This window comes from Stomoxys calcitrans, chromosome 5 (genome assembly GCF_963082655.1).
Source record: "Stomoxys calcitrans chromosome 5, idStoCalc2.1, whole genome shotgun sequence".
In the NCBI taxonomy this organism is placed as follows: domain Eukaryota; kingdom Metazoa; phylum Arthropoda; class Insecta; order Diptera; family Muscidae; genus Stomoxys; species Stomoxys calcitrans.
Genome location: NC_081556.1, coordinates 76,036,756 through 76,060,641, shown reverse-complemented (window position 1 = coordinate 76,060,641; position 23,886 = coordinate 76,036,756). Strand labels below are relative to the sequence as shown.

At 39.6% G+C, this 23,886-nt stretch overlaps 2 protein-coding genes across 6 annotated transcripts in view; both read right to left on the bottom strand.

Moving 5' to 3' along the window:
• Window positions 1–23,886, bottom strand: part of LOC106088992 (uncharacterized) — a 604,691-nt gene that overhangs the window by 366,493 nt on the left and 214,312 nt on the right. The gene's annotated exons all lie outside the window — the stretch shown is intronic.
• LOC131997620 (uncharacterized) lies at window positions 17,066–18,172 on the bottom strand. Its single transcript, XM_059368669.1, has 2 exons — window positions 17,952–18,172; window positions 17,066–17,885 (listed from the first exon to the last, which is right to left on the bottom strand). Exons 1-2 carry the CDS (start codon window positions 17,966–17,968, stop codon window positions 17,312–17,314), a joined length of 591 nt encoding a protein of 196 aa, XP_059224652.1. The 5' UTR covers window positions 17,969–18,172; the 3' UTR covers window positions 17,066–17,311.

Genomic DNA, 23,886 nt, shown 5'->3' with positions numbered 1-23,886 from the left:
ACTCCTATGGAGAAATCCATATCGTGAGATGATGAGCCTATTACTGAAAGGAGGTAAGAAGGACGTCAATATAGCTTTCAGTATCATAACGAAACAAATCACTAATGCAAGCGATGGCATATGGGGAAGATGGTGAGATGTTGGAGCATTACTTTTGACATTGCTCGGATTTCGCTGCCAACAGACTTCGGTACATAGGTGGGGTCATAATACCATAAGCCAACTTAGGAGCAAAGTACGGAAAACAAAATAGGGATTTTGTAAGCACAGTATTCCTGACTTAGATTTTCTTTTTCGAGGTTAATTTTTAGTATTAAGAGCGCACAAGAAGCCGATTACTGGCTTAGATGTATGTCCATATAGGCATGGGCGGATTAATTTCCGCACCCTCTCTTCAACCTAACCTATTCATTATGGAGTTTAAGCGTAATAGTTTGATTGCGTTATATTTCGCTGGACAATTAAAACCGTATATTGTTGGCGAATTCAAACATCTCAAAATGGGAATTTAGCCTTTTTTTGGGTATTTATAATTTTTCAGATATATTGATAATTAAACCAGTAAGGAAATGCCGAAATTGGGCGGTGCCGACTGTATAGTACCCTACAACTACCCCATAAGTACAATGTGGGAGCTACATCCAAATCTGAACCAATTTTGATGGACCTTGGTGAATGTTTTTTAGATGGGTTATTAAACAATCCGTATCAAATTTCGAGTAAATATGTTCAAACTGTAATAACTACGATTGACAAATGACAACAAAATTGCAAATTACCCAAAATCTGAGGAAGATATACAATATGGGAGCAATATCTAAATCTGAACCGATTTCGAGCAAACTTTACAGACATTGTGGAAGTCGTCGATCAAAGCGTTGTACAAAATTTTGGCAAGATTGGTCAATAAATGCGTTTGCTGTGGCTCTAGGAGTGAAAATCTGGCGATATACATATATGACAGCTTTATCTAAATCTGGACCGATTTCAACGAAGTTCACCATTAATATTGAGGGTCATAAGAAAATCCTTCCTGCCATATTGCAAAAAAATCTGTTAACAAATGAGCACTTTATTGCAATGTTTCTCAAAATCAGACGAAATCGTATGTGGGAGCTATATTTAAATCTGAACCGATTTCGAGCAAACTTCTCAGATATTGTCGTTGAGGAAAGCGTTGTACAAAACTTTGGCAAGATTGGTCAATAAATGCGCTTGCAGTGGCTCTTGGAGTGAAAATCGGGTGAAGTACATATATGGCAGTTATATCTAAATCTGCACCAATTTCTATAAAATCCACTAGTAACATCGAGAGTCTTAATAAAATCCTTCCTGCCATTTCGAGAGAATCGGTTAACAAATGACCATTTCATTGCAATATTACTACAAATCGGACGAACATATATATGGGAGATATATCCAAATCTGAACCGATTTTTTCCAATTTTAAAAGGCTTCGTCTCTAGGCAGAAAAGAAGGCCTGTAGCAAATTAACATGGACAGACGGACGGACAGACTGACAGACGGACATAGCTTAATCGAATCAGAAAATGATTCTGAGTCGATCGCTATACTTATCAATGGGTCGATATTCTTCCTTCTGGGTATTACAAAAAAATACACTAAGTTATAATACCCTGTACCACAGTAGTGTTGTAGGATACACACAATTTCTTACTCTTTGTACGTAAAACAGATTTTCTGTTACCATAAAATCGTTGTAACCAGCTTATATATAGATAGATCTTTCTGCTTCAATTTCATCCAATTTCTCTGAAATTTGGCACAGAGAATTTTGATAGTCCCCTACCCCTTCCTGTCAAATGTGGTCCAGATCGGACCATATTTGGATAAAGACCGATCTAACCATTTAGAGCAGTGAGGGTTGATGGACCTCTACACCTTTCTGTCGAATTTTTCCAAGATTGGACACTGTATGGATACAGCTTTCATGTAGACTTCTCCCGATATAAAGTAAAGAACTCATAATAGGAGAATTTTTCATACGATTTCAATAAAATTTTAACCAAATTTCATCGCGATCGGATGATATATGTCCGTTTTATGGTCTGAATACCCTACATTGGGATAACGGTCTATGTTGCATCTTATTCAAACATGGTTTAAGATGAGCCACTTTCGGCAAAAAGATTTTGAGGAGTACCAAAACTCTGCTTAACATTTTTAATGAAATCGGATGACAAATGTTTCTTTTATAGGGTCAAAACTCCATATCCGGAGATTGGTCTCCTTTACAGCTACGCATATAGAAAGGTGTAAAGGCCCACCAAAACTCACTGTTTCAAACTTTATTGAAATCGAACGAAAAAAATCTACCTTTATGGGTTCAATTCTCTATGCCGGGTGATAGGTCTCCGTGGTTGCTATATTCGAATATGGTCCGATCAGAACCACATTTAACAAAAGTGTGTGGATGAGGGAAAGAAATCTCCATTTCAAATTTAGGCAAATCGGATGTAAATTGCGAATTGTCCACCCGTCGAAAGCACGCTTACTTTTGAAGAAGTAAAGCTAGCCGCTTGAAATTTTGCACAAATACATTTTATTATTGTAGGTCGGTTGGAATTGTTAATGGGCGAAATCGGTCCATGTTTTGATATAGCTGCCATATAAACCGATCTTGGGTCTTGACTTCTTGAGCTTTTAGAAGGCGCAATTCTTATCCGATTTGGCTGTAATTTTTAACGTGGTGTTTCGGTGTCACTTCCAATATTTGTACGAAGTATGGTCCAAATCTGTCTATAACCTGGTATAGGTGCAATATAAACCGATCTGGGATCTTGACTTCTTGAGCCACTAGAGGGCGCAATTTTTGTCAGATTTCCAACAACTGTGCTAAGTATGGTCAAAATCGGTTCAAAGCCTGGTATAGATGCCATATAAACCGATCTTGGGTCTTGACTTCTTGAGCTTTTAGAAGGCGCAATTCTTATCCGATTTGGCTGTAATTTTTAACGTGGTGTTTCGGTGTCACTTCCAACATTTGTACGAAGTATGGTCCAAATCGGTCCATAACCTGGTATAGGTGCAATATAAACCGATCTTGGATCTCGACTTCTTGAGCCACTAGAGGGCGCAATTCTTATATTGAAATTTAGCATGATCTGTTTCATTAAGACTTCCAACATTTGTACGAAGTGTGGTCCAAATCAATCCATAACCTGGTACAGGTGCAATATAAACCGATCTTGGATCTTAACTTATTGAGCTCTAGAGGGCGCAATTCTCAGTCGATTTGGTTAAAATTTTGCATGAGGTGTTTTGATATGACTTCCAACAACTGTGATGAGTATGGCGCAAATAGGTACATAACCTGATATATCTGCCATCTAAACTGATCTGGGATCTTGACTTTTAGAGCCTCTCAACCGATTTAGCACAAATTTTGTACAACGGCTTCTCCCATGGCCTTCAATATATGTGTGCAACACGGTCTGAATCGATCTATAGCTTGATACAGCTCCCATACAAACCGATCTCTCGATTTTTCTTCTTGAGCTCCTACAAGGCGCAATTCTTATGCGTATGGACTGAAATATTACACATGGGACGATGAATATATATATACTGTATATATTCACGATCCTTACTTTTATCGATGGTTAAGCAATTTTCGTCCATCTGTATTGTGCACATTATCTTTGGAACAACTAAAACTATTTGCTAAAAATTTTGTACAATCTCTGTTTGTTGGTGGGGATCGTATGTTAGCCAAATATCTCCATATTTAGTTATAATTTCTAGATTTTCTAACTTGACTCCTTGTGTCCGTGGAATATTTCATTCATATTAGATTTTGCTGATATGTTGCACTTGAAGTTTGGATATGACCTATAACGTGTTTGCCAGGTATGATCCAACACAATGTATAGTTTAATATAACTCTCATAGAAGCTAATACCCCAATCAAATAAATTGATTGCGGTTTTTATACCCTCCACCATATGATTGGATGGGGGAATACAAATTTAGTCATTCCGTTTGTAAATCCTCGAAATATTCGTCTAAGACCCCATATATATATTGTTGATCGTCATGACATTTTAAGATCTAGACATGTCCGTTCGTCTGTCCGTCCGTCTGTCTGTTGAAAGCACGCTACTTTTCGAAGGAGTAACGCTCCACAGCTAGCCGCTTGAAACTTTGCCTAATATTTTAATATTTCTTAATAGTGTAGGTTAGGTTAGGTTGAAAAGAGGGTGCAGATATTAATCCGCCCCATGCCACTATGGACATAGACCTAAGCCGGTAATCGACTTTTTTTGCGCTCTAAAAATCATAAAGTAACCTCTGAAAAGAAAATTTTAAGTAAGGAATTCCGTCCTACTTACAAAACCTTAACTGTTTTCAATACCGCTCCCCTAAGTTGGTTCATGTCTGGTATTGTGTCTCCACCTAAGTACCGGTATCTGTTAGACTCGAAAGCACGGCAATCGCAAAGGAAATGCTCCAACGTCTCATCATCTTCCCCGCATGCCCTACACATGTTATCACTTGCCGCACCGATCTTACATAAGTGAGCTCGTAATCCTATGTGTCCCGTTATGATACCAATAGCTATACTGACCTCCTTCTTGCTTCCTTTCAGTTATAGCCTCGTCTTCTCACTATCTGGATCCCCCATAGGATTTTCCCCGTCCTACCGACCGTTTCGCTGTTCCACAGTGTTTCATGCGCATTCGTCGCCCACTGACTTAACTCGGACTGCGCCGACCCGAAAGTCTTCGGGTTAACCAAGTTTATTGACGAAAGTCCTCTGGCCTTCACCGCCAAATCGTCTGCCCTTTCATTTCCCCTTACTCCGTTATGGCCCGGCACCCAAACGATGCGGATTTCACCATCCTCAGAGAAGGCGTTTATCTCCTTCGTACACTGCAAGACTGTTCGTGACCTTATCGTCCTGTTTGTTATTGCCCTTATGTCAATTTTACTGTCCGTAAAGATGTTCACACTCGACGTCTTCGCGTTAGCACCACACCACTTCACGCATTCCGTGATCGCCCGGATCTCCGCCTGCAGGACCGTGTAATGGTCAGGCAGTCTAAAAGAGATCTCAATCCCTGGGTTCTCAATGAAAACTCCCAGGCCCACTCTGTCCTCTAGCTTTGATCCATCCGTGTAACATGATCTTCCAAATGGCAATACTAGGGTTCCGTCAATCCAAGACTGTGCCGATGGCAGCAGTGCCTCGCACTCGACTTAAAGGTTAATCTCTGGTATCCGATCGGAAACCTCTTCCCTTCCTTCCAGGTTTCCTATCGTCGCTTCGATTATACCGCTATGGTATGAGCTACTCCCATCCTTAATCCATTCTCCCATCGCCTTAAGTTGCTAGCCGTAGTGGCTGCCTCACACTTAATCTGTATGTCAATGGGTCGGGTATCTAGAATTGTCTCCAGTGCTTTAGTGGGCGTGGTCCTCATCGCTCTGCCTATGCCAAGACAACATATTCTTTGAACGTACTGTATGGTGCTTATGTTGCGCTTTTTCTCCATATCAGTCCACCAAACTACTGAGGCGTAAGTAAGTATTGGTTATCACGCTATTAGTGTAGATCGGTTGGAATTGTAAATAGGCCATATCGGTCGATATCGGTCCATGTATTGGTATAGCCGTCATATAAACCTATCGTGGATCTTGACTTCTTAAACCAATAGATTGTGCAATTCTCATCCGATTTGGCTGAAATTTTGCATGAGGTGTTTTGTTATGACTTCTAATAACTGTGCTAAGTATGGCGCAAATTGGTACATAACCTGTTATATCTGCCATATAAACCGATCTGAGATCTTGACTTATTGGGCCTCTAGATGGCGCAATTCTCATCCGATTTGGCAAGAATTTTGTATAACGGCTTCTCTCATGATCTTCAACCTACGTGTCTAATATGGTATGAATCGATCAATAGCTTAATACAGCTCCCATATAAACCTATCTCCCGATTTTGCTTCTTGAGCCCCTACAAGGCGCAATTCTTATCCGAATGAACTGAAATATTGCACAATGACTTCTACAATGTTCAGCATTCAATTCATTTATGGTCCGAATCGGACTATAACTTGATATAGCTCCAATAGCATAACAGTTCTTATTCAATATTCTTTGTTTGCCTAAAAAGAGATACCGCGCATAAAACTCGACAAATACGATACATGGTCGAGGGTGTATAAGATTCGGCTAGGACGAACTTAGCTCGCTTTTACTTGTTTATTACAACGGGCTATATCCATCAAAATCACAACGCCACATCGGCCTCAATCGATATTCCTATTTGTTGGCTTGGGCACCCGGTGGACGCAATACTTATCGGATGATTGAGTTCTGTTTTGACTTGCAACTCTTATGCCGAATCGGTCCATTAACTGATAAGCTCTTATCGAAATGACATTTTGATTTATGCAAACATTGCTGAAGTTTCACCACAAATTATTGGGTTGACCAAAAAGTAATTGCGGATTTTTTAAAAGAAAGTAAATGCATTTTTAATAAATCTTAGAATGAACTTTAATCAAATATACTTTTTTACACTTTTTTTCTAAAACAAGCTAAAATTAACAGCTGATAACTCACAGAAGGAGGAATGCAATTACAGAGTCACAAGCTGTGAAAAAAATTGTCAACGCCGACTATATGAAAAATCCGCAATTACTTTTTGGGCAACCCAATAGAACCAACCGTTAAAAATTCAGAATGGATTGTATTGCTATGTTCTGACCAAAGCTGTTTTGAGCAAACGACTCATTTTCCCTTAATAATACTCTGACTCGTTTTCCTTTACAATTTATAAGGGCAAAACGACTCGTTTGCCACAAAAACGAGTCATTGAAAGCATGTGAGCCCAACTAAATGCCTAAATTGCGACAAATTAACACAGCCCCGAACAATGTCAAAAAAAAATAAAAATCATATTTCATCCTACAAAAATTATAAAACACAACATTTTGCAGTAGAATCAAGAGACAGTAAATCTTAAAATTGGTGTATCATAACATTTGTGTTGTAGTGATGAAAAATGCAATTTCCAAAACATCTCAACTAATGTGAACGGTTGAGATGTGTTTCAAAACGACATAAGCAAAATGAGTCAATGTAGACATGGCATTACCAATTACCAATTTAGATCAACATACGGTTTAAATAAATGGAAGTTTCAGGTCTAACAAAATCAAAGGTGTATATGTTCTTCGAACTACCATGAAGTTCGTACAGGAGGTTTATTAAAAACTATATAAGCAGCAATTTTTATTTTAACGATATAAACTGTAAGAAAAAAAAACTTTAATGCAAAAATAATTGCACTCCCATACGTACGTGTCATATATTTTCGTTATGGCCAAACCGTAATGCAGTAGAATAAGCCATTGCTGCACCATTCAAACCAGAACACAATGTTGTCAAAACTACCATGAAGTCTACAATAAATGCACTGACATCGTTGATCCTTTTGATATGGTGGCTGATGACACTGACAAAGCTGATGATTATGTCGGAGTTGACAACACAAAACCTTAAGTCATCATCAACATGAATGAACTTTAAATGTCAGCCAGAAAAACAAGGTGGGAAAAATTACTGCCGCAAATAATGCCACAATGATGACATGTGCCATAAACTGAATGCGGTGTTGACTGCAAAAGAATGACAAAGACACAAGAGCAACAGAAATATATGATTTAAAATCATCAGATGAGATGACATTGAATGACGATAAGCAAACGGACTCATATTTCAGTTGACTGTTGTATTTTGTTTTTTTTTGACATGCCCAAAAATTTTTCAACCTAAAGGGTGGATAACGTTGTAACCCATTTTACTATATAACACTATACAACTTGTATTTTCTTTTCATTTATTCAATAAAATTCCTATAACCACGCTCATACTTTGACGACAAGGTGCCGAGTCGACATTGACTCCTTTAAATGCAGTTAATTTTGACACAAGTGGGACAAGTGGGTACGGTACGAACCCAGTTGAAACTCATCGAAATATTGATGTAAGACCCTACAAAGTATACAATTGGCCTTTTAAAGATGTAAAGCTATGTACTTGAATTTTTGCAAAAATACTTCTTATCGTTCGATTTTTATAGCCACCACCGAAGGATGGGGGTATATTCATTTTGTCATTCCGTTTGCAACACATCCAAATATCCAATTCCAACCCTATAAAGTATATATATTCTTGATAAGCGTAAAAATCTAAGACGATCTACACATGCCCGTCTGTCTGTCTGTTGAAATCACGCTACAGTCTTTAAAAATAGAGATATTGAGCTGAAACTTTGCACAGATTCTTTTTTGGTCCATAATCAGGTTAAGTTCGAAAATGGGCTATATCGGACTATATCTTGACATAGACCACATATAGGCCGATCGGCCGATTTAGGGTTTTAGGCCCCTAAAAGCCACGTTTAAACCTCATTTGGGACAGTGAGGGCTGTAAGGCCTTCGATATCCTTCATCAATTTGGCCCAGATCGGTCCAAATTTGGATATAGCTGCCATATAGACCGATCCTCCGATTTAGAGTCTTAAGCCCATAAAAGCCACATTTATTATCCGATTTAGCTGAAATTTGGGACAGTGAGTTGCGTTAGACCCTTCGACAGCCTTCGTTAATTTGGCCCAGATCGGTCCAAATTTGGATATAGCTCCATATAGACCGATCCTCCGATTTAGGGTCTTAGGCCCATAAAAGCCACATTTATTGTCCGATTTTGCTGAAGTTTAGGCCCTTCGACATCTTTCTTCAATTTGGACCTGATCGGTTCAGATTTGGATATAGCTGCCATATAGACCGATCTCTCGATTTAACGTTTTGGGCCCATAAAAAGCGCATTTATTGTCCGATGTCGCCGAAATTTGGGACAGTGAATTGCGTTGGGCCCTTCGATGTTTGTCTTCAATTTGGCTCAGATCGAACCATATTTGGATATAGCTGCCGTATAGACTCGGTTGAACAATGACTTGTGCTTATAAGCATTTGGTCTAAATCGGATGATATGTCTATATAGCTGCTATGGGGCATAAGGTATGCATTTTTCACTGGGTATCCAAAGTTCGGCCCAGCCGAACTTAACGCCTTTTTACATGTTTTTTTTTTGTCCATAAGCAGTTTTAGTGCGCAGTTGGACTATATCTTGATATAGCCCCCATATAGACCGATCCGCCGATTTAGGGTCTTAGGCCCATAAGAGCCACATTTATTATCCGTATGTTGATGGTCATGTGAGGATCGGTCACATAAAAATTCAGGCAAATCGGATAATAATTGCGTCCCCTAGAGGCTCAAGAAGTCAAGATCACAGATGGATTTTTATGGCAGCTATATCAGGTTATTGACCGATTTGAATCTTATTTGGCACAGTTGTTGAAAGTCATAATAAAACACGTCATGCAAAATTTCGTTCAAATCGGATAAAAATTGCGCCCTCTAGAGGCTCAAGAAGTCAAGATCCCAGATCGGTTTATATGGCAGCTAAATCAGGTTATGAACCGATTTGAACCCTACTTTGTACAGTTGTTGAAAGTCATAATAAAATACGTCATGCAAAATTTCAGCCAATTCGGATAGAAATTGCGCCCTCTACAGGCTCAAGAAGTCAAGATCCAATATATCAGGTTATGGACCGATTTCAACCATACTTGGCACAGTTGTTGAATATCATAACAAAACATGTCGTGCACAATTTCATTCGAATCGGATAAGAATTGCTCCCTCCAGAGGCTCAATTCAAGACCCAAGATCGGTTTATATGGCAGCTGTATCAAAGCATGGACCGATATAACCCATTTACAAGCCCAACTGTCCTACACTTATAAGAAGTATTTGTTCAAAATTTCAAACGGTCAGCTTTACTCCTTCGAAAGTTAGCGTGCTTTCGGCAGACGGACGGACAGACGGGCAACGTGGCTAGATCGACTTAAAATGTCACGACGATCAAGAATATATACCCCATCCTATGGTGGAAGGTATAACAATTGTCTGCGGTGGTGTTCCCCTCCTAATACTGGAAACATTTGTGAGGTACTATGAAATTTTACACAGATAACTCCCATAAAAACCGATCTCCCTATTTGATATCTTGAACTCCTGGGAGCGCATTTGCTGTACGATTTGACTGAATATTTGCACATTGTGTTCAATTATGACTTCCAACAACCGTGGTTATAACACTCCAAATCTGTCTACAACATGATATAGCTCGCATATAAACCGATCTCCCGATTTGACGTCTTGTGCGCCGGGAAGTCGCAATTGTTATCAGATTTGGGAACATTATGCTGTTAGTGTTCTGTTACTTCTTCTAACAATTGTGCCAAGTGCAATCCAAATCGGTCTATAACCTGATATAGCTCCCATATAAACCGATCTTCCAATTTAAGTTCTTGAGCTCCTGGAAATTGCAATTGTTCTCCAATTCCAATATCCGTGGTAATTAAAGTCCAAATCGGTCTATAACCTTATATAGCGCCTATATAAACCAATCTCCGGGTTAGACTTCTACAGCCCCAAGAAGCCTAAATTTTTAACAGAATCCACAGTGATGGATATAAAAGTTTCGGCCCGGCTGAAGTTTTCCCCTTTTTTGCTTGTTTTTATTTCAACAGAATTGTATCTTGGCTAAACGATTTCAACATCATGCCCTTAAATAAACAACTAAAAGTTTCGAATAATTAGAAATTGCTTGCCCAGGTTAGGACCCAATTTTGAGTAAAATCCATGCTTGCCGCAATATTCAATATAATATTGTATTCCACATTTAAATGCTTGCCACCATTACTGAACTCAACGTTGTGGCACAGTGTTAAGAACGAAAATGACACAAGAGAGTCTCTGAGAAGCTGCGTCAACATCGTACTCCATTGGCATACTGCCTGACAACAATGAATTTTTCGTTGTGTCGTTTTTGAAGGCTGTTGCCATTGTCAGCTATTGATGATGTCTCGCTCCGTTCCGAATCATTGAATGGGACATGCGAAGCAGTTAGATGAGCGTTACTTATTATTTGGTGGATTTGGTGATGTACACAATTTATGGGTTTATGGGTAAAGCAACGGTAAAGCAGTCCAAAAACAAACAAAAAAAAAAAAACAAATCTCCACCAGTCAACAGTGCCACCACCTCCATGGAGAGCAACAGCAGCCAGTGACCGCGTTCAAACGGCACAGATATGGCAGCACACGACTATGGCACACATTCATATGCAGGGCGCAGAGCGGCTTTTGGGGCTCCATATCCCCCTCCTAATGCAAAGAGCAGAACAAAGGTTGTAAACAATGGGACGCCATCCTAAGGGATTTTAATGTGCACTCATAGCTACGGGAATTCTTTGTACGGTGGCATTGTTAGAGGAGTTCAAACGGATCATCGTAAAGTAGCTGAAGCCGCTGTTGCTGCATTGCGGATTGCCGTTAACCCAGCAGATGGATGACACACTGGGGCATTTGCATTTTTTTCACTTTGCTCTGTCAGGATTCGGAGGAATTTGGAATAAATAATAATTCAAAATAACTTTGCGGTAGTTGGTGACAGTTAACACTGCATGAATGAATGGCTGACTGTGTATCGAAGTAAAACCTCTGAAAGGCAACCACAAATGCAAAGGGTTTAGGTAATGGCACGGCTTAAAGTAAATATGTGGAGCTTCGTCAAGCTCATGTAATGAGCTATGAAGCCAATTGCGTCCCAACTCAACTTAACATGTGCTCCTTTTTCTAGTCACCTCCATAAGATGAAGGGTATACTAGTCTAGTTACTCCTTTAAAATATTGATCTGCGATCCCATAACGTATAAATATTCTTGATCGCCTTGAAATTCGAAGTCCCTTGAAACCACAAATTTTGTTAGATTTTTCTGAAATTTGGTATGTCAAGTAAGTTTATTCCTCACAATATTCACTATAAATGCCATCCAGATAGGCATATAATCATACTACTTGGTGATTTCAATTTTCCTAAAATCTCCTGGATCCCTTTTATAGAATCCCATTATCTTCAGCCATCATCTTATGATCGTCTTACCCCGTTTTTTGATATTTTGTCTGATTTAACGTTAGCGTAGATAAATGTTGTGCGTAATAGTTTGACAAATTGCTTGGCTTGGTATTTTCTAATGTATCGGATACATCTCTCTCCAGAGGATCTTTATCATCCGACTTTATGTTTTTCGTTGGATACTCGTTGTTATCCAACGAATTACTGTAGAACCAGGAGTAGATTGAGCTAAAATTTTTGAAAGTCTAAGCATCCTTATCTGAAGTGATGTGGTCGTATGATTTTAACACCGTCCTATCTTTCTTTTACTCCACTCATAACGTAATTGCATAGAATCTTCTGTTCCTGTTGCTGTTAAGAAGCTGAATTTTAGCCCACACTGGTTTACTAAGGATTTACGAAGTTTGAGAAATAAAAGGAATAAGATGTTCAGAAAACCTCAATGATATGATAACTTTTTCGACAACATGAAGAACAAATTAAGAGCACGGAGTCCAATAATGATAGCGACATATGAACCTTGTTTGCATGCTTTTTTCAAGTGTCATATTGTGATGACTCTTTTCGTAATACTCCTTATCCATATACTATTACTACTTATTTTATAAAGGGTGATTTTTTTGAGGCTAGGATTTTCATGCATTAGTATTTGACAGATCACGTGGGATTTCAGACATGGTGTCAAAGAGAAAGATGCTCAGTATGCTTTGACATTTCATCATGAATAGACTTACTAACGAGCAACGCTTGCAAATCATTGAATTTTATTACCAAAATCAGTGTTCGGTTCGAAATGTGTTCATTCACCGTAACGTTGCGTCCAACAGCATCTTTGAAAAAATACGGTCCAATGATTCCACCAGCGTACAAACCACACCAAACAGTGCATTTTTCGGGATGCATGGGCAGTTCTTGAACGGCTTCTGGTTGCTCTTCACTCCAAATGCGGCAATTTTGCTTATTTACGTAGCCATTCAACCAGAAATGAGCCTCATCGCTGAACAAAATTTGTCAAAATTTGAACACATTTCGAACCGAACACTGATTTTGGTAATAAAATTCAATGATTTGCAAGCGTTGCTCGTTAGTAAGTCTATTCATGATGAAATGTCAAAGCATACTGAGCATCTTTCTCTTTGACACCATGTCTGAAATCCCACGTGATCTGTCAAATACTAATGCATGAAAATCCTAACCTCAAAAAAATCACCCTTTACAATAACCTATTTCTTCATCTGAATCTGAGGTTTTTAATGCCATTATTTCGCTATCTATTAACTAATGTCCTAGCCGTGATGGTGTTCCTTGCTTCATTCTTAAGGAGTGTGCTAACTTATTGTCCACACCTCTCACTTTCTTGTTAAGCCTGTCACTTGATGCTTTCCAGACCTAAGTTTCCAATATTTCCCTCCACATGTAGGGCAGTAGATCGGATAGTAAGAACTATAGGCCTATTGCTAAGTTGAGAGTAATCCCCAAACTCTTTGAATTATTGATTACGGAAAGACTTGGGAAATATTGTCTCTGCCTCCAAAAATGGATTTATGAAGGGTAAATCATTTGTCACCAACTTGTTGGTCATGTATTTAAGTAATTTTTCGCTAGGCTTCAAATTGATGTTATTTACACCGACTTAAGTAAAGCGTTTGATACGGTGAATCACGATCTTCTCTTGTATAAGCTTGACGCTTACGTGGATTTCCTTCAACGTTGATAAGCTTGTTTAACTCCTATTTAGATGGCAGGAGATCTCTTCAATTTGTTATCTAACAAAAACAGGGGATATCTGGTGTCCCTCAGGGCCGTCATCTTGGTACTGTTCTGCTAATTTATACTTAAACTATCATTATCTGCTATATCGTCTTCTATTATTTTACTGTATCCTGATGATGTGAATCTTTTCTTATCTCTTGATTGTATAAATTAATCTCAAATCTTGCAGAATAACATTAATAAAATGGTACAGTGGTGTTTTGTCAATGTCATGATCCTTAATATCGGAAAATGTAGGAAAATTACGTTATCGCGTGGGTTTTTATACCCTACACCACTGTGGTAAAGGGTGTTATAACTTTGTGCATTTGACTCATCGATAAGAACACCGATCGGCCTGGAATCACTTCGTGATTGCATTTAGCTATGTCCGCCTGTCTGTTTGTCTATGTATTCATGTAATCAAGGTACAGGTCGTATTTGCTGTCCGACTGTCATAAAACTTTGCACAAGTCCCTTTTTCGGTCCAAGGATGAAAGCAATTAATTTTGAAAAAAATCAGTCAACATTTAGATATAGCTCCCATACATATCTTTCGTCCAATTTGCACTTTTAAAGCTGTAGAAGCCACAATTTTAGTCCGATCTTTACAAAATTTGGTACGAAGTGCTGCAAAATGTCATCAAAATCGGTTCAGATTTACATATAGCTCCCACATACATCTTTCTTTTTTTCACAAAATTTGGAACGAAGTGCTTTTTTGGCGTCCCAACTCGTGTGCAAAATTTCACCTAAATCGGTTCAGATAGCTTCCATATTTATTTTTCATCCGATGTGGCTTTTAAAGTCTTCAGTATTTACAAATGTAATAGATGGAAGGCATTCATCCAGCGTGTTAGATGTACGATGTATCCGTGGAGCGAATACAGATTTGGATCATAACCTTGTTGCAGGAAAGGTTCGCAACCTTTTGCACATGGCGGGAAAAGTACGATCTGACACTGCACGGAAGCTGGACATTGGAAAACTGCAAACACAACAGATGGCAATGGCATACTCCACTCGACTGACCCAACTGCTTGATGAAAGTATTCCTTGCTCCGATGATATAATGGCGCAGGGGCAAACTATTGTCCACTTCATGGAAAATACCGCGTAATCCGTACTTGGGTACCGGTAACCTCCCCCAAGAAACCCTGCAGTCAGGAGAGAGGAGAAACGTCTATTCCACAGAAGGAAAAAGAAAATGGAAAGACGTGAGTATGAGTGAATTAAAATGTACAGGATTCAGAATGAAGTACGGAAATTTTACCAAAGAATTAAACATCCAACCGATGGCTTTGATTCAGGCATATCCTCCTGCAGAGACAAGGGAGGAAATTTGATAACTAACACAGATAGCATGCTGAGGATATGGAAAGAACATTTTACCCAACTGCTAGTGTCCGACGATGGCGGCGAAGGCGATATCGCAAAACCAATCCCTGATGATGGTTTTTAATGTTTATATCCAGAATGATGAGTAGCATTGACCCGACTGAAGAATAACAAGGCAGCAGGAGCCGGCTGGTTATCAGCTGAACTGTTTAAGACCGGAGGCGACACGCAAACTTCTCACATATCAATGAGTGCTGTCCGATTTAAGTTCGAGCTCAATCATAGGGAGGCTCCTTTTAATAGACGAGACCGAACGGCTTGCCGAAATGCGACACCTCTTTGGGGACATAGCCCCCATGTAAACTGATCCCATGACTTGACTTCTTGGGCCTCTAGAAGCCTCAATTTTCATCCGATTTGGCTGAAATTTGGAACAAAGACTTGTGTTATGACTTTCAATATCCATGCCAAGTACGATCCTAATCGGTCTGTAAACTGACATAGCCTCCAAAGGACTTGTGTTACGATTTCCCTCATCCTCATAAACAGATATAGCCCCCCCTATAAAGCGATCCCCGGTTTGAATTTGTAATTTATTTATTTACACTTACATTATCAGTGCCAGGTTTTATCCAAATCGGTCAATATGGTTATATATAGGCCCCCTAAATACCGATATCCCGATATGACTTCAAATTTCAGCCAAATCGGATGCAAATTGAGGCTTCTAAAGGCTCAAGAAGCCCCCATATAAACCGGGGATCGGTTTATATTGGGCCTATATCTGTATTTGGACCGATTCGGATCATACTTGGGACGGATGTTGGAAATCATAACTCAAGTCTATGTTCCACATTTCAGCCAAATCGGATGAAAATTGCGGCTTCTTAGGGCTCAAGATGTCAAATCCGGGGATCTGTTTATGTGAGGGCTTTATCCAAATCTGAACCGATGTGACACAGCCTCCAACAACCTACATCAATAGGAAATATCGGTGCAAAATTTCAAGCGGTAAGCTTTACGCGTTCGACCGTTATCGTGATTTCGACAGTCGGACGGTCAGACACGGTTAGTTAGACTCAGAATGTCGAGACGATCAAGAATATAAATATACTTGATGGGGTCGCATATCAATATTGCGAGGTGTTACAAATGGAATGACTAGATTGGTGTACAACCATTCTATGGTGGTGGGTATAATAGCTGTAGCCCTTATAAAAATTAGTGCCGTTATTTGGGTACTTTAGTCTCTATGTACCTCAATTTTTATCCGAGTAAGATAAAAGGCGGTACGTGGAGTACACGAACGCCCTCTTACCATTACGTAAGTAATATGTAAATCTCCCCTATAGGACTTCTTTAGAATCTAAAAGAGTCAATCATTACCCGATTTGATTTATTCAAATTACCCCAGGTCTAAACTATTTTAATATGTTTACATTTTTTGTAGAATACATGGTGGGGCGTGCCCCAGGTTCGGTCTGACCGAGCTTATCAAGTTTTTACATGTTGTTATTATGCGTCTTTCGGCATCTCTGCTGGTACTGACACAGTATTGCATATGGGTATTACCGCATTGCCGTAATTCCGTTAGTAGATGTCAAAGTCATTGTAACCATGCGCAGCGGCATTAAATGCTTTTTAAATGTGTGTAATAGTCGGTGCATTACAATTTCGCTGTACACACAAAATACTACCACGCACGTATATCATAATACAACAAAGCTCAAATGCAACAACCGAAAACATAAACAATGCATGTATTGTTGTTTGTACGCAGTATGTCGTCACCAAAACAGGAAAATGCTATTCCCAAGCAACAACAAAAACTTATCGCAATGACAGCAATGCGATTAGTGACCATATTTGCCTTTGGCAAACTTGGTTCAAGTATCACTGATAGAGAGAGAAGATGAAGAACGCGGTCATAGGCATCATGAACACAAACACCCTTATTATGTATGTCGTAGTCGAATTTCGAGAGCAGTCGTAGTCGAACTCGAATTTACATTTCGTTGGTATTATGTAAAAAAAATGACGTGAGTGTTTTTGTAATAGACGTATCCTACATATTTTAATAAATTCTGAACTACCCAGTGATAAAAACATCAGCTGATTGAAAATATTTGAGTTACAATTGCCGGCTTTTTAAACGTTTCGTAATAAAAAGTAAAATAAAAATGCTAAGTGTTGCAAATTTTTCATCTTCTGACGAAGAAGACGAAACCAATGCTTATAATCTTAATCTTAATTATAAGCTGTTGATCCAGAAGTACATTTTTGTCCACAGTTCGTTGCTTCCTTTTTCGAGTGGAAGTATTGGGTTGGATATCCACTTCTACATTGTCCTCGCTGACGTGTCCATCAACTTCGTCCTCCAAAATTTCTTGAATCAGGTTTACCGGCGAGCTTTGAACACCGATGGATGGGCATTCTGGACTTACAATAGAATTGATTTGCAGTAGTCCTGCTACTGCCTCCTCCAAAGGTGTCAACAACTTCTGGTTGAAAATGCCTCCACCAGTTGCACGGCTTTCCATCTTATTGTGCACGATTTTCTTCTTAACGCTGCTCTTCATATCTGCCCATACCTTCATCCAACCTTCAGCCTCACGTGTGGGAGGGCCTAAACTATTCAGCTTCCTTTGCAAATTATTCCACTGCTCTTTAATGGACAACTTGTCTGTGTTTTTATGGTATCCTTTAGCTATATTTGGGTTTTGACACATAAAATCCACAAGAGCTTCAAATTGTTTTGGTGTCGTTTTCTTTATCCTTTAAATATGTATAATTGAATAATTTTAGGTAAACAATGCACAAATGTTTGATACTAAGACTTACGTTTTGCTGTTATTCATTTTTCTAATTATTTTTATTCAGTTTTTGTAATTTTTAATCTTGTCACTTGAAAAATTCTCTACGACTGTTTCTGTCGAATTTCTCGTTAAAAAACGGCATACATAATACCAAAAAATGTAATAGATTTTAAACATAGTCGCATTTCAGGCGAAAAACGACATATGTAATACCATTCACAATAAACGACAGGAATTCGTTGTGACTACGACATACATAATAGAGGTGAAAGTAACTGAGTGAATTCCAAATACGCACTCTCTAGCAATACAGGGTAAACTATAGGAAATGAAAACAGACTTATGTTATACATGCATAGTATTTCATATCCAAATGTGATGCTTGAATTCATATTCTACTTAAATTTTTTTATAAACTGTTTCAATTTTTTTACGCTTATCTTAGATTGTTGCTGACACGAAGTGTTACCAATACGAATGACATTTGTATACCCAATACCAAAGGACAGGGGATATATTCGAAATATATTGGACAACAAAGGCCCAAAACATTAAATCGAGAGATCGGTCTATATGGCAGCTATAACCAAATTTGAACCGATTTGTCCCATATTGCAGAAGTATCTCGAGGGGCTTTACTTAACTCACTGTCCCAAATTTCGGCGGTCTATATCGCTGCTATATCCAAACCTGATCCGATAAATGCCAAATTGACGAAGGATGGCGAAGGGAATAACAAAACTCGCTATCCCAAATTTCAGCGAAATCGGAAAATAAATGTGGCTTTTATAGCACTAAGACCCTAAATCAGAGGATCGGTCTATAGGGCAGCTATAACCAAATCCGGACCGATCTGGGTAAAATTGACGAAGGATGGCGTACGGCCTAACACAACTCACTGTCCCAGATTTCAGCGAAATCAGATATTAATGTGGCTTCTATGGGCCTAATACCCTAAGTCGGAGGATCGGTATATATGGCAGCTATATCCAAATCTAGACCTATCTGGGCCAAATTGACGAAGGATGTCGTATGGCCTAACACAACTCACTGTCCCAAATTTCAGCGAAATCAGATAATAAATGCGGCTTCTATGGGCCTAATACCATAAGTCGGAGGATCGGTCTATATGGCAGCTATATCCAAATCTGGACCGATCTGAGCCAAATTGACGAAGAATGTTGAAGGGCCTAACACAACTCACTGTCCCAAATTTCTGCAAAATCGGATAAAAAATGTGGCTTTTATGGGCCTAAGACCCTAAATCGGAGGATCGGTCTATATGGCAGCTATATCCAAATCTGGACCGATCTGGGCCAAATTGACGAAGGATGTCGAAGGGCCTAACACAACTCTTTTTCTCAAATTTCAGCAAAATCGGACAATAAATGTGGCTTTTATGGGCCTATGACCCTAAATCGGCGGATCGGTCTATATGGGGGCTATATCAAGATAAAGTCCGATATAGCCCATCATCGAACTTAACTTATGGATAAAAAAAAAGAATCTGTGCAAAATTTCAGCTCAATATTTCTATTTTTTAAGGCTGTAGCGTGATTCCAACAGACAGACGGACGGACATGGCTAGATCGTCTTAGATTTTTACGCTGATCAATAATAAAGGGTGATTTTTTTGAGGTTAGGATTTTCATGCATTAGTATTTGACAGATCACGTGGGATTTCAGACATGGTGTCAAAGAGAAAGATGCTCAGTATGCTTTGACATTTCATCATGAATAGACTTACTAACGAGCAACGCTTGCAAATCATTGAATTTTATTACCAAAATCAGTGTTCGGTTCGAAATGTGTTCAAATTTTGACAAATTTTGTTCAGCGATGAGGCTCATTTCTGGTTGAATGGCTACGTAAATAAGCAAAATTGCCTCATTTGGAGTGAAGAGCAACCAGAAGCCGTTCAAGAACTGCCCATGCATCCCGAAAAATGCACTGTTTGGTGTGGTTTGTACGCTGGTGGAATCATTGGACCGTATTTTTTCAAAGATGCTGTTGGACGCAACGTTACGGTGAATGAACACATTTCGAACCGAACACTGATTTTGGTAATAAAATTCAATGATTTGCAAGCGTTGCTCGTTAGTAAGTCTATTCATGATGAAATGTCAAAGCATACTGCGCATCTTTCTCTTTGACACCATGTCTGAAATCCCACGTGATCTGTCAAATACTAATGCATGAAAATCCTAACCTCAAAAAAATCACCCTTTATATATACTTTGTAGGGTCGGAAATGGATATTTCGATGTGTTGCAAACGGAATGACAAAGTGAATATACCCCGATCCTAAAAAGCATTTACACACTTGATCGCCTTAAAAACCTAAGACTATCTAGTCATGTCCGTCCGTCTGTTGAAATCACGCTACAGTCTTTAAAAATAGCGATATTGACCTGAAACTTTGTTCATAGGCAGGCTAAGTTCGATGGTTTATATCGGGCTATATCATGATAAACCCCGAGTAATGACCGATCTGCCAATTAAAGGTTCTAGGCCAATTGAAGTCACATATATTATCCGACTTCGCTGAAATTTGGGGACTCACGACATCCTCGTTCAATACGGATCAGATCGTTCCAGATATGGATATAGCTGCCATATAAACCGATCCCTCGATTTAAGGCCTTGAGCCCATATAGGGCGCATTTATTGTCCGATTTCGCTGACATTTGATACAGTAAATTATGTTAGGCCCCTCGAGATCCCTTTAAAATCCTTTGAATATCAATCAAATTTGCAAAATTTGTTTAATATTATGAAAATATTTAAATTCGGAGGCCCCCGTAGCGCAGAGGTTAGCATGTCCGCCTATGACGCTGAACGCCTCGGTTCGAATACTGGAGAGACCATCAGAAAATATTTTCAGCGGTGGTTTTCCCCTCCTAATGCTGACAACATTTATGAGGTACTAAGTCAAGTAAAACTTCTCTCCAAAGAAGTGTCGCACTCCGGCACTCCGTTCGGACGTGTCTATAAAAAGGAGGCCCCTTATAATTGAGCTTAAAGTTGAATCGGAAATCAGACTGCACTCATTGATATGTGAGAAGTTTGCCCCTGTTCCTAAATGGAATGTTCCAGGGCAAAATTTGCAATTAAATTTCTTTTCTGGGGGTGCTTACCCCACTCCTTCGGTGGTGGGTATAAAAAGTAAGAATGTAATTTACCGATTTTTTGTCCATTCCCGTACAATGGCTTTCTGCAGCGCATCCATACTGACGGGAACGTAGCGACAAGGAGACATTCGGGCCCAACCAACACCTATCTGAGGAACTGACGGATAGCATGAGAATTAATATCCCCCTTCCACGATCAAAACATGAGGGGAAGGCATCTAAACGGGACCCGCCAAACCCTGTGTGGTTGGGTCATCCGTTTGGATTGGGCGCGATGAGTGTGCCAGCGGAGAAAGACTAAAATCGAAAGGTACTCCGACAGTAGCAGCTTGTGTAGCATCTAAAGAGGAATCGTCCACATCGCAAGTGTCCAGTGTTTTTAGGAAGAGTGGTTCCACTGCTTTCTCAACGAGCGAATGTGGTGAGGGTGAACTCCTGTCGGACGCAGAAGACTCAGAAGAAGAGGTTAATAAAACAATGGTGGACATTCAGCATCCTGACAATGGTCCGGTTTCTACAGATCTACATCCACCATTGTAAGGCCGCTTCGGCGGCACTAAAACTACTTCTGATGGAAGGAGGATTTGATGTGGTTCTTATCCAGGACGCCCCGGTAGGTGAGTTGATAGCGTGCTTGGATTACCAGTGCAGGGGTCGTGGGTTCGTTTCCTTCCAGAAGCTTTAGTCTGTCGCTACTGTGGTATCACAATGGACCTTAAATATTCAAAGTGAATCTGTAAATGACTGTCACGCTTACCTAAACTTACCTATCCAGGAAATATGTGTGTGTGGAGGAATGTTTCGTGGAATAAGAAATCCTGGACTTAAACCACTTAAGGGTGCGAAAAATGATGTATCTCCCATGTAGGAGACTGTATTCTTGCAAAAAGCAGACTAAATATTTTTCTTCTTCCGTCGTTAAGCACTAAGGATTCAGTAGTAGCCAGCCTTGAAACTTATAAGTCTCATTACTGCTTGGCTTCCATATATATGGCGCATGATTCAGAAATACCGCCTTCAAGCTTTAAGTGGCTGCTTGTAACAGATTCGGCAGGGAAAGTGGGAAGTGATGCCAACGCACATCACCAGAAAATCTGATATCAACGAGAAGGTTGAGCTGTTTATCGAATATATTATGAGTTGCAATGTGGCGATTTGTAATAAAGGAAATAAACCGACCTTTATTACAAGGAACACGCAGGAGGAACTAGATGTTATATTTCTATCAGAGAATATTAGCGGAATGTTATGTCACTGGGAAGTGCTAGACTGCCCGAGCTTCTCTGATCAGCCTTGGAAAAAATACTATAGTAGTGGTCGATGGTCTCAACAGAAGAAAGTTGGATTGGGATAAATTTCGGCACACATTCGGCACGTCTATCCCCTCTAGACCAGAAAGGGAAGAGGAAACTGCGGAGGACATAGACATAATGATCAAAAGCATAACGAAGGCCCTGAATGACTCGCTTGTGTCAGCATGTCCTCTAGGCATAACAAGGAACAAACTACGAGCGCTATGGCGGACCTCAGAACTGGATAGGTTAAGGAAGGGTTGCAGAAGGCTCGTCAATAGGGCGACAGTCACAAGGGTAACATACAATTGGAATGTCTATAAGGCTGAGCTAAGAAAATACAAGAGTGAGCTAAAAAGGCTCAGAACAAATTCTGGGTGAAATTCTGCAGCTCCGTGAAGGATATATCTGAGGCCTATAAGTTAATTCATAAGTCACAGAATAGGTGGACAAGGTCTAGTAAGGAAACATTTGATACATATTTCTCCAACGAATAACGTGGCGCCGGCAGAGATTTTCACTGATAAGCATTGGTGGGAGGTTGTTAAGAAAATTGCGTCTGAGTCGAAAATCCTTTGGACGATACAAAGTTTCGACTCCCTTAAGTCGCCAGGTCCTGATGATGTATCACCCTTCGTCGGAGGGTCACGAAGGTCATTTTCATTGCGAAAGCAGAAAAACCATACCACACGAATGTACAGTTTTCTCTAATCTGGAATATTAACCATTAACAATATATTATTGTCTTTGATAGAAAAGGTGTAAAAGTGCTGGCAGATGACGTGACTAATGTGGTTATTGGAAAGTTTTCTAGCACTCTTAGAGATATACTTTTCAGAGCACACAAAAAGCCGATTACTGGCTTAGGTATATGTCCTCTTTTCAACCTAACCAAATCTACAGATATACTTCAGGAAGCTCAAAATGTGGTCTACCGAAAGTGGTGTAGGGTGGTTTGTGTTTCTTGCTGGACACGAAATTGAACTTTAAATCAAACATTTTGGAAGGTGCAAGGATGGTTAACTCTTGCCCTATATACTTGCAAGAGATCCATTGGCAAAAGTTGGGGGCTTAAACCACGTGTTATGCACTAGGTATTTGGTGTTGGTGTCAGACCTATGATGCTATATAGAGTTATAGTCTGGTGGACAGCGCTTCAAAAGTCCACCTGCTGTTCAATACTCAACCGGATCCAAGGATTGGCTTATTTGTACATCACAGCGGCACTGAAGACGACACTGACCGATGCATTGAATTTAATGCTACATCTAATGCCTCCGGACATTGTGCCTGGACACATTTGCACGACCACCGATGTGGCAATGACAGAGGGGGTTGTTAACGCTAAAAAATTATGTTGCCCAATTTAGACTTGAGGAGATCTACTGTCGAGGAAGAAGAGACCATAGGCCATCTGCCCGCACTAGCAGTCAGAAGAAGTTCCATTTTAGGTACTCATTTCTTTGAGAAGATGTCTGATTTAGCGAATGTGAACATTCACAAGTTGTTAGGTGAACTAGAAGGTTCAAGGGAAGGA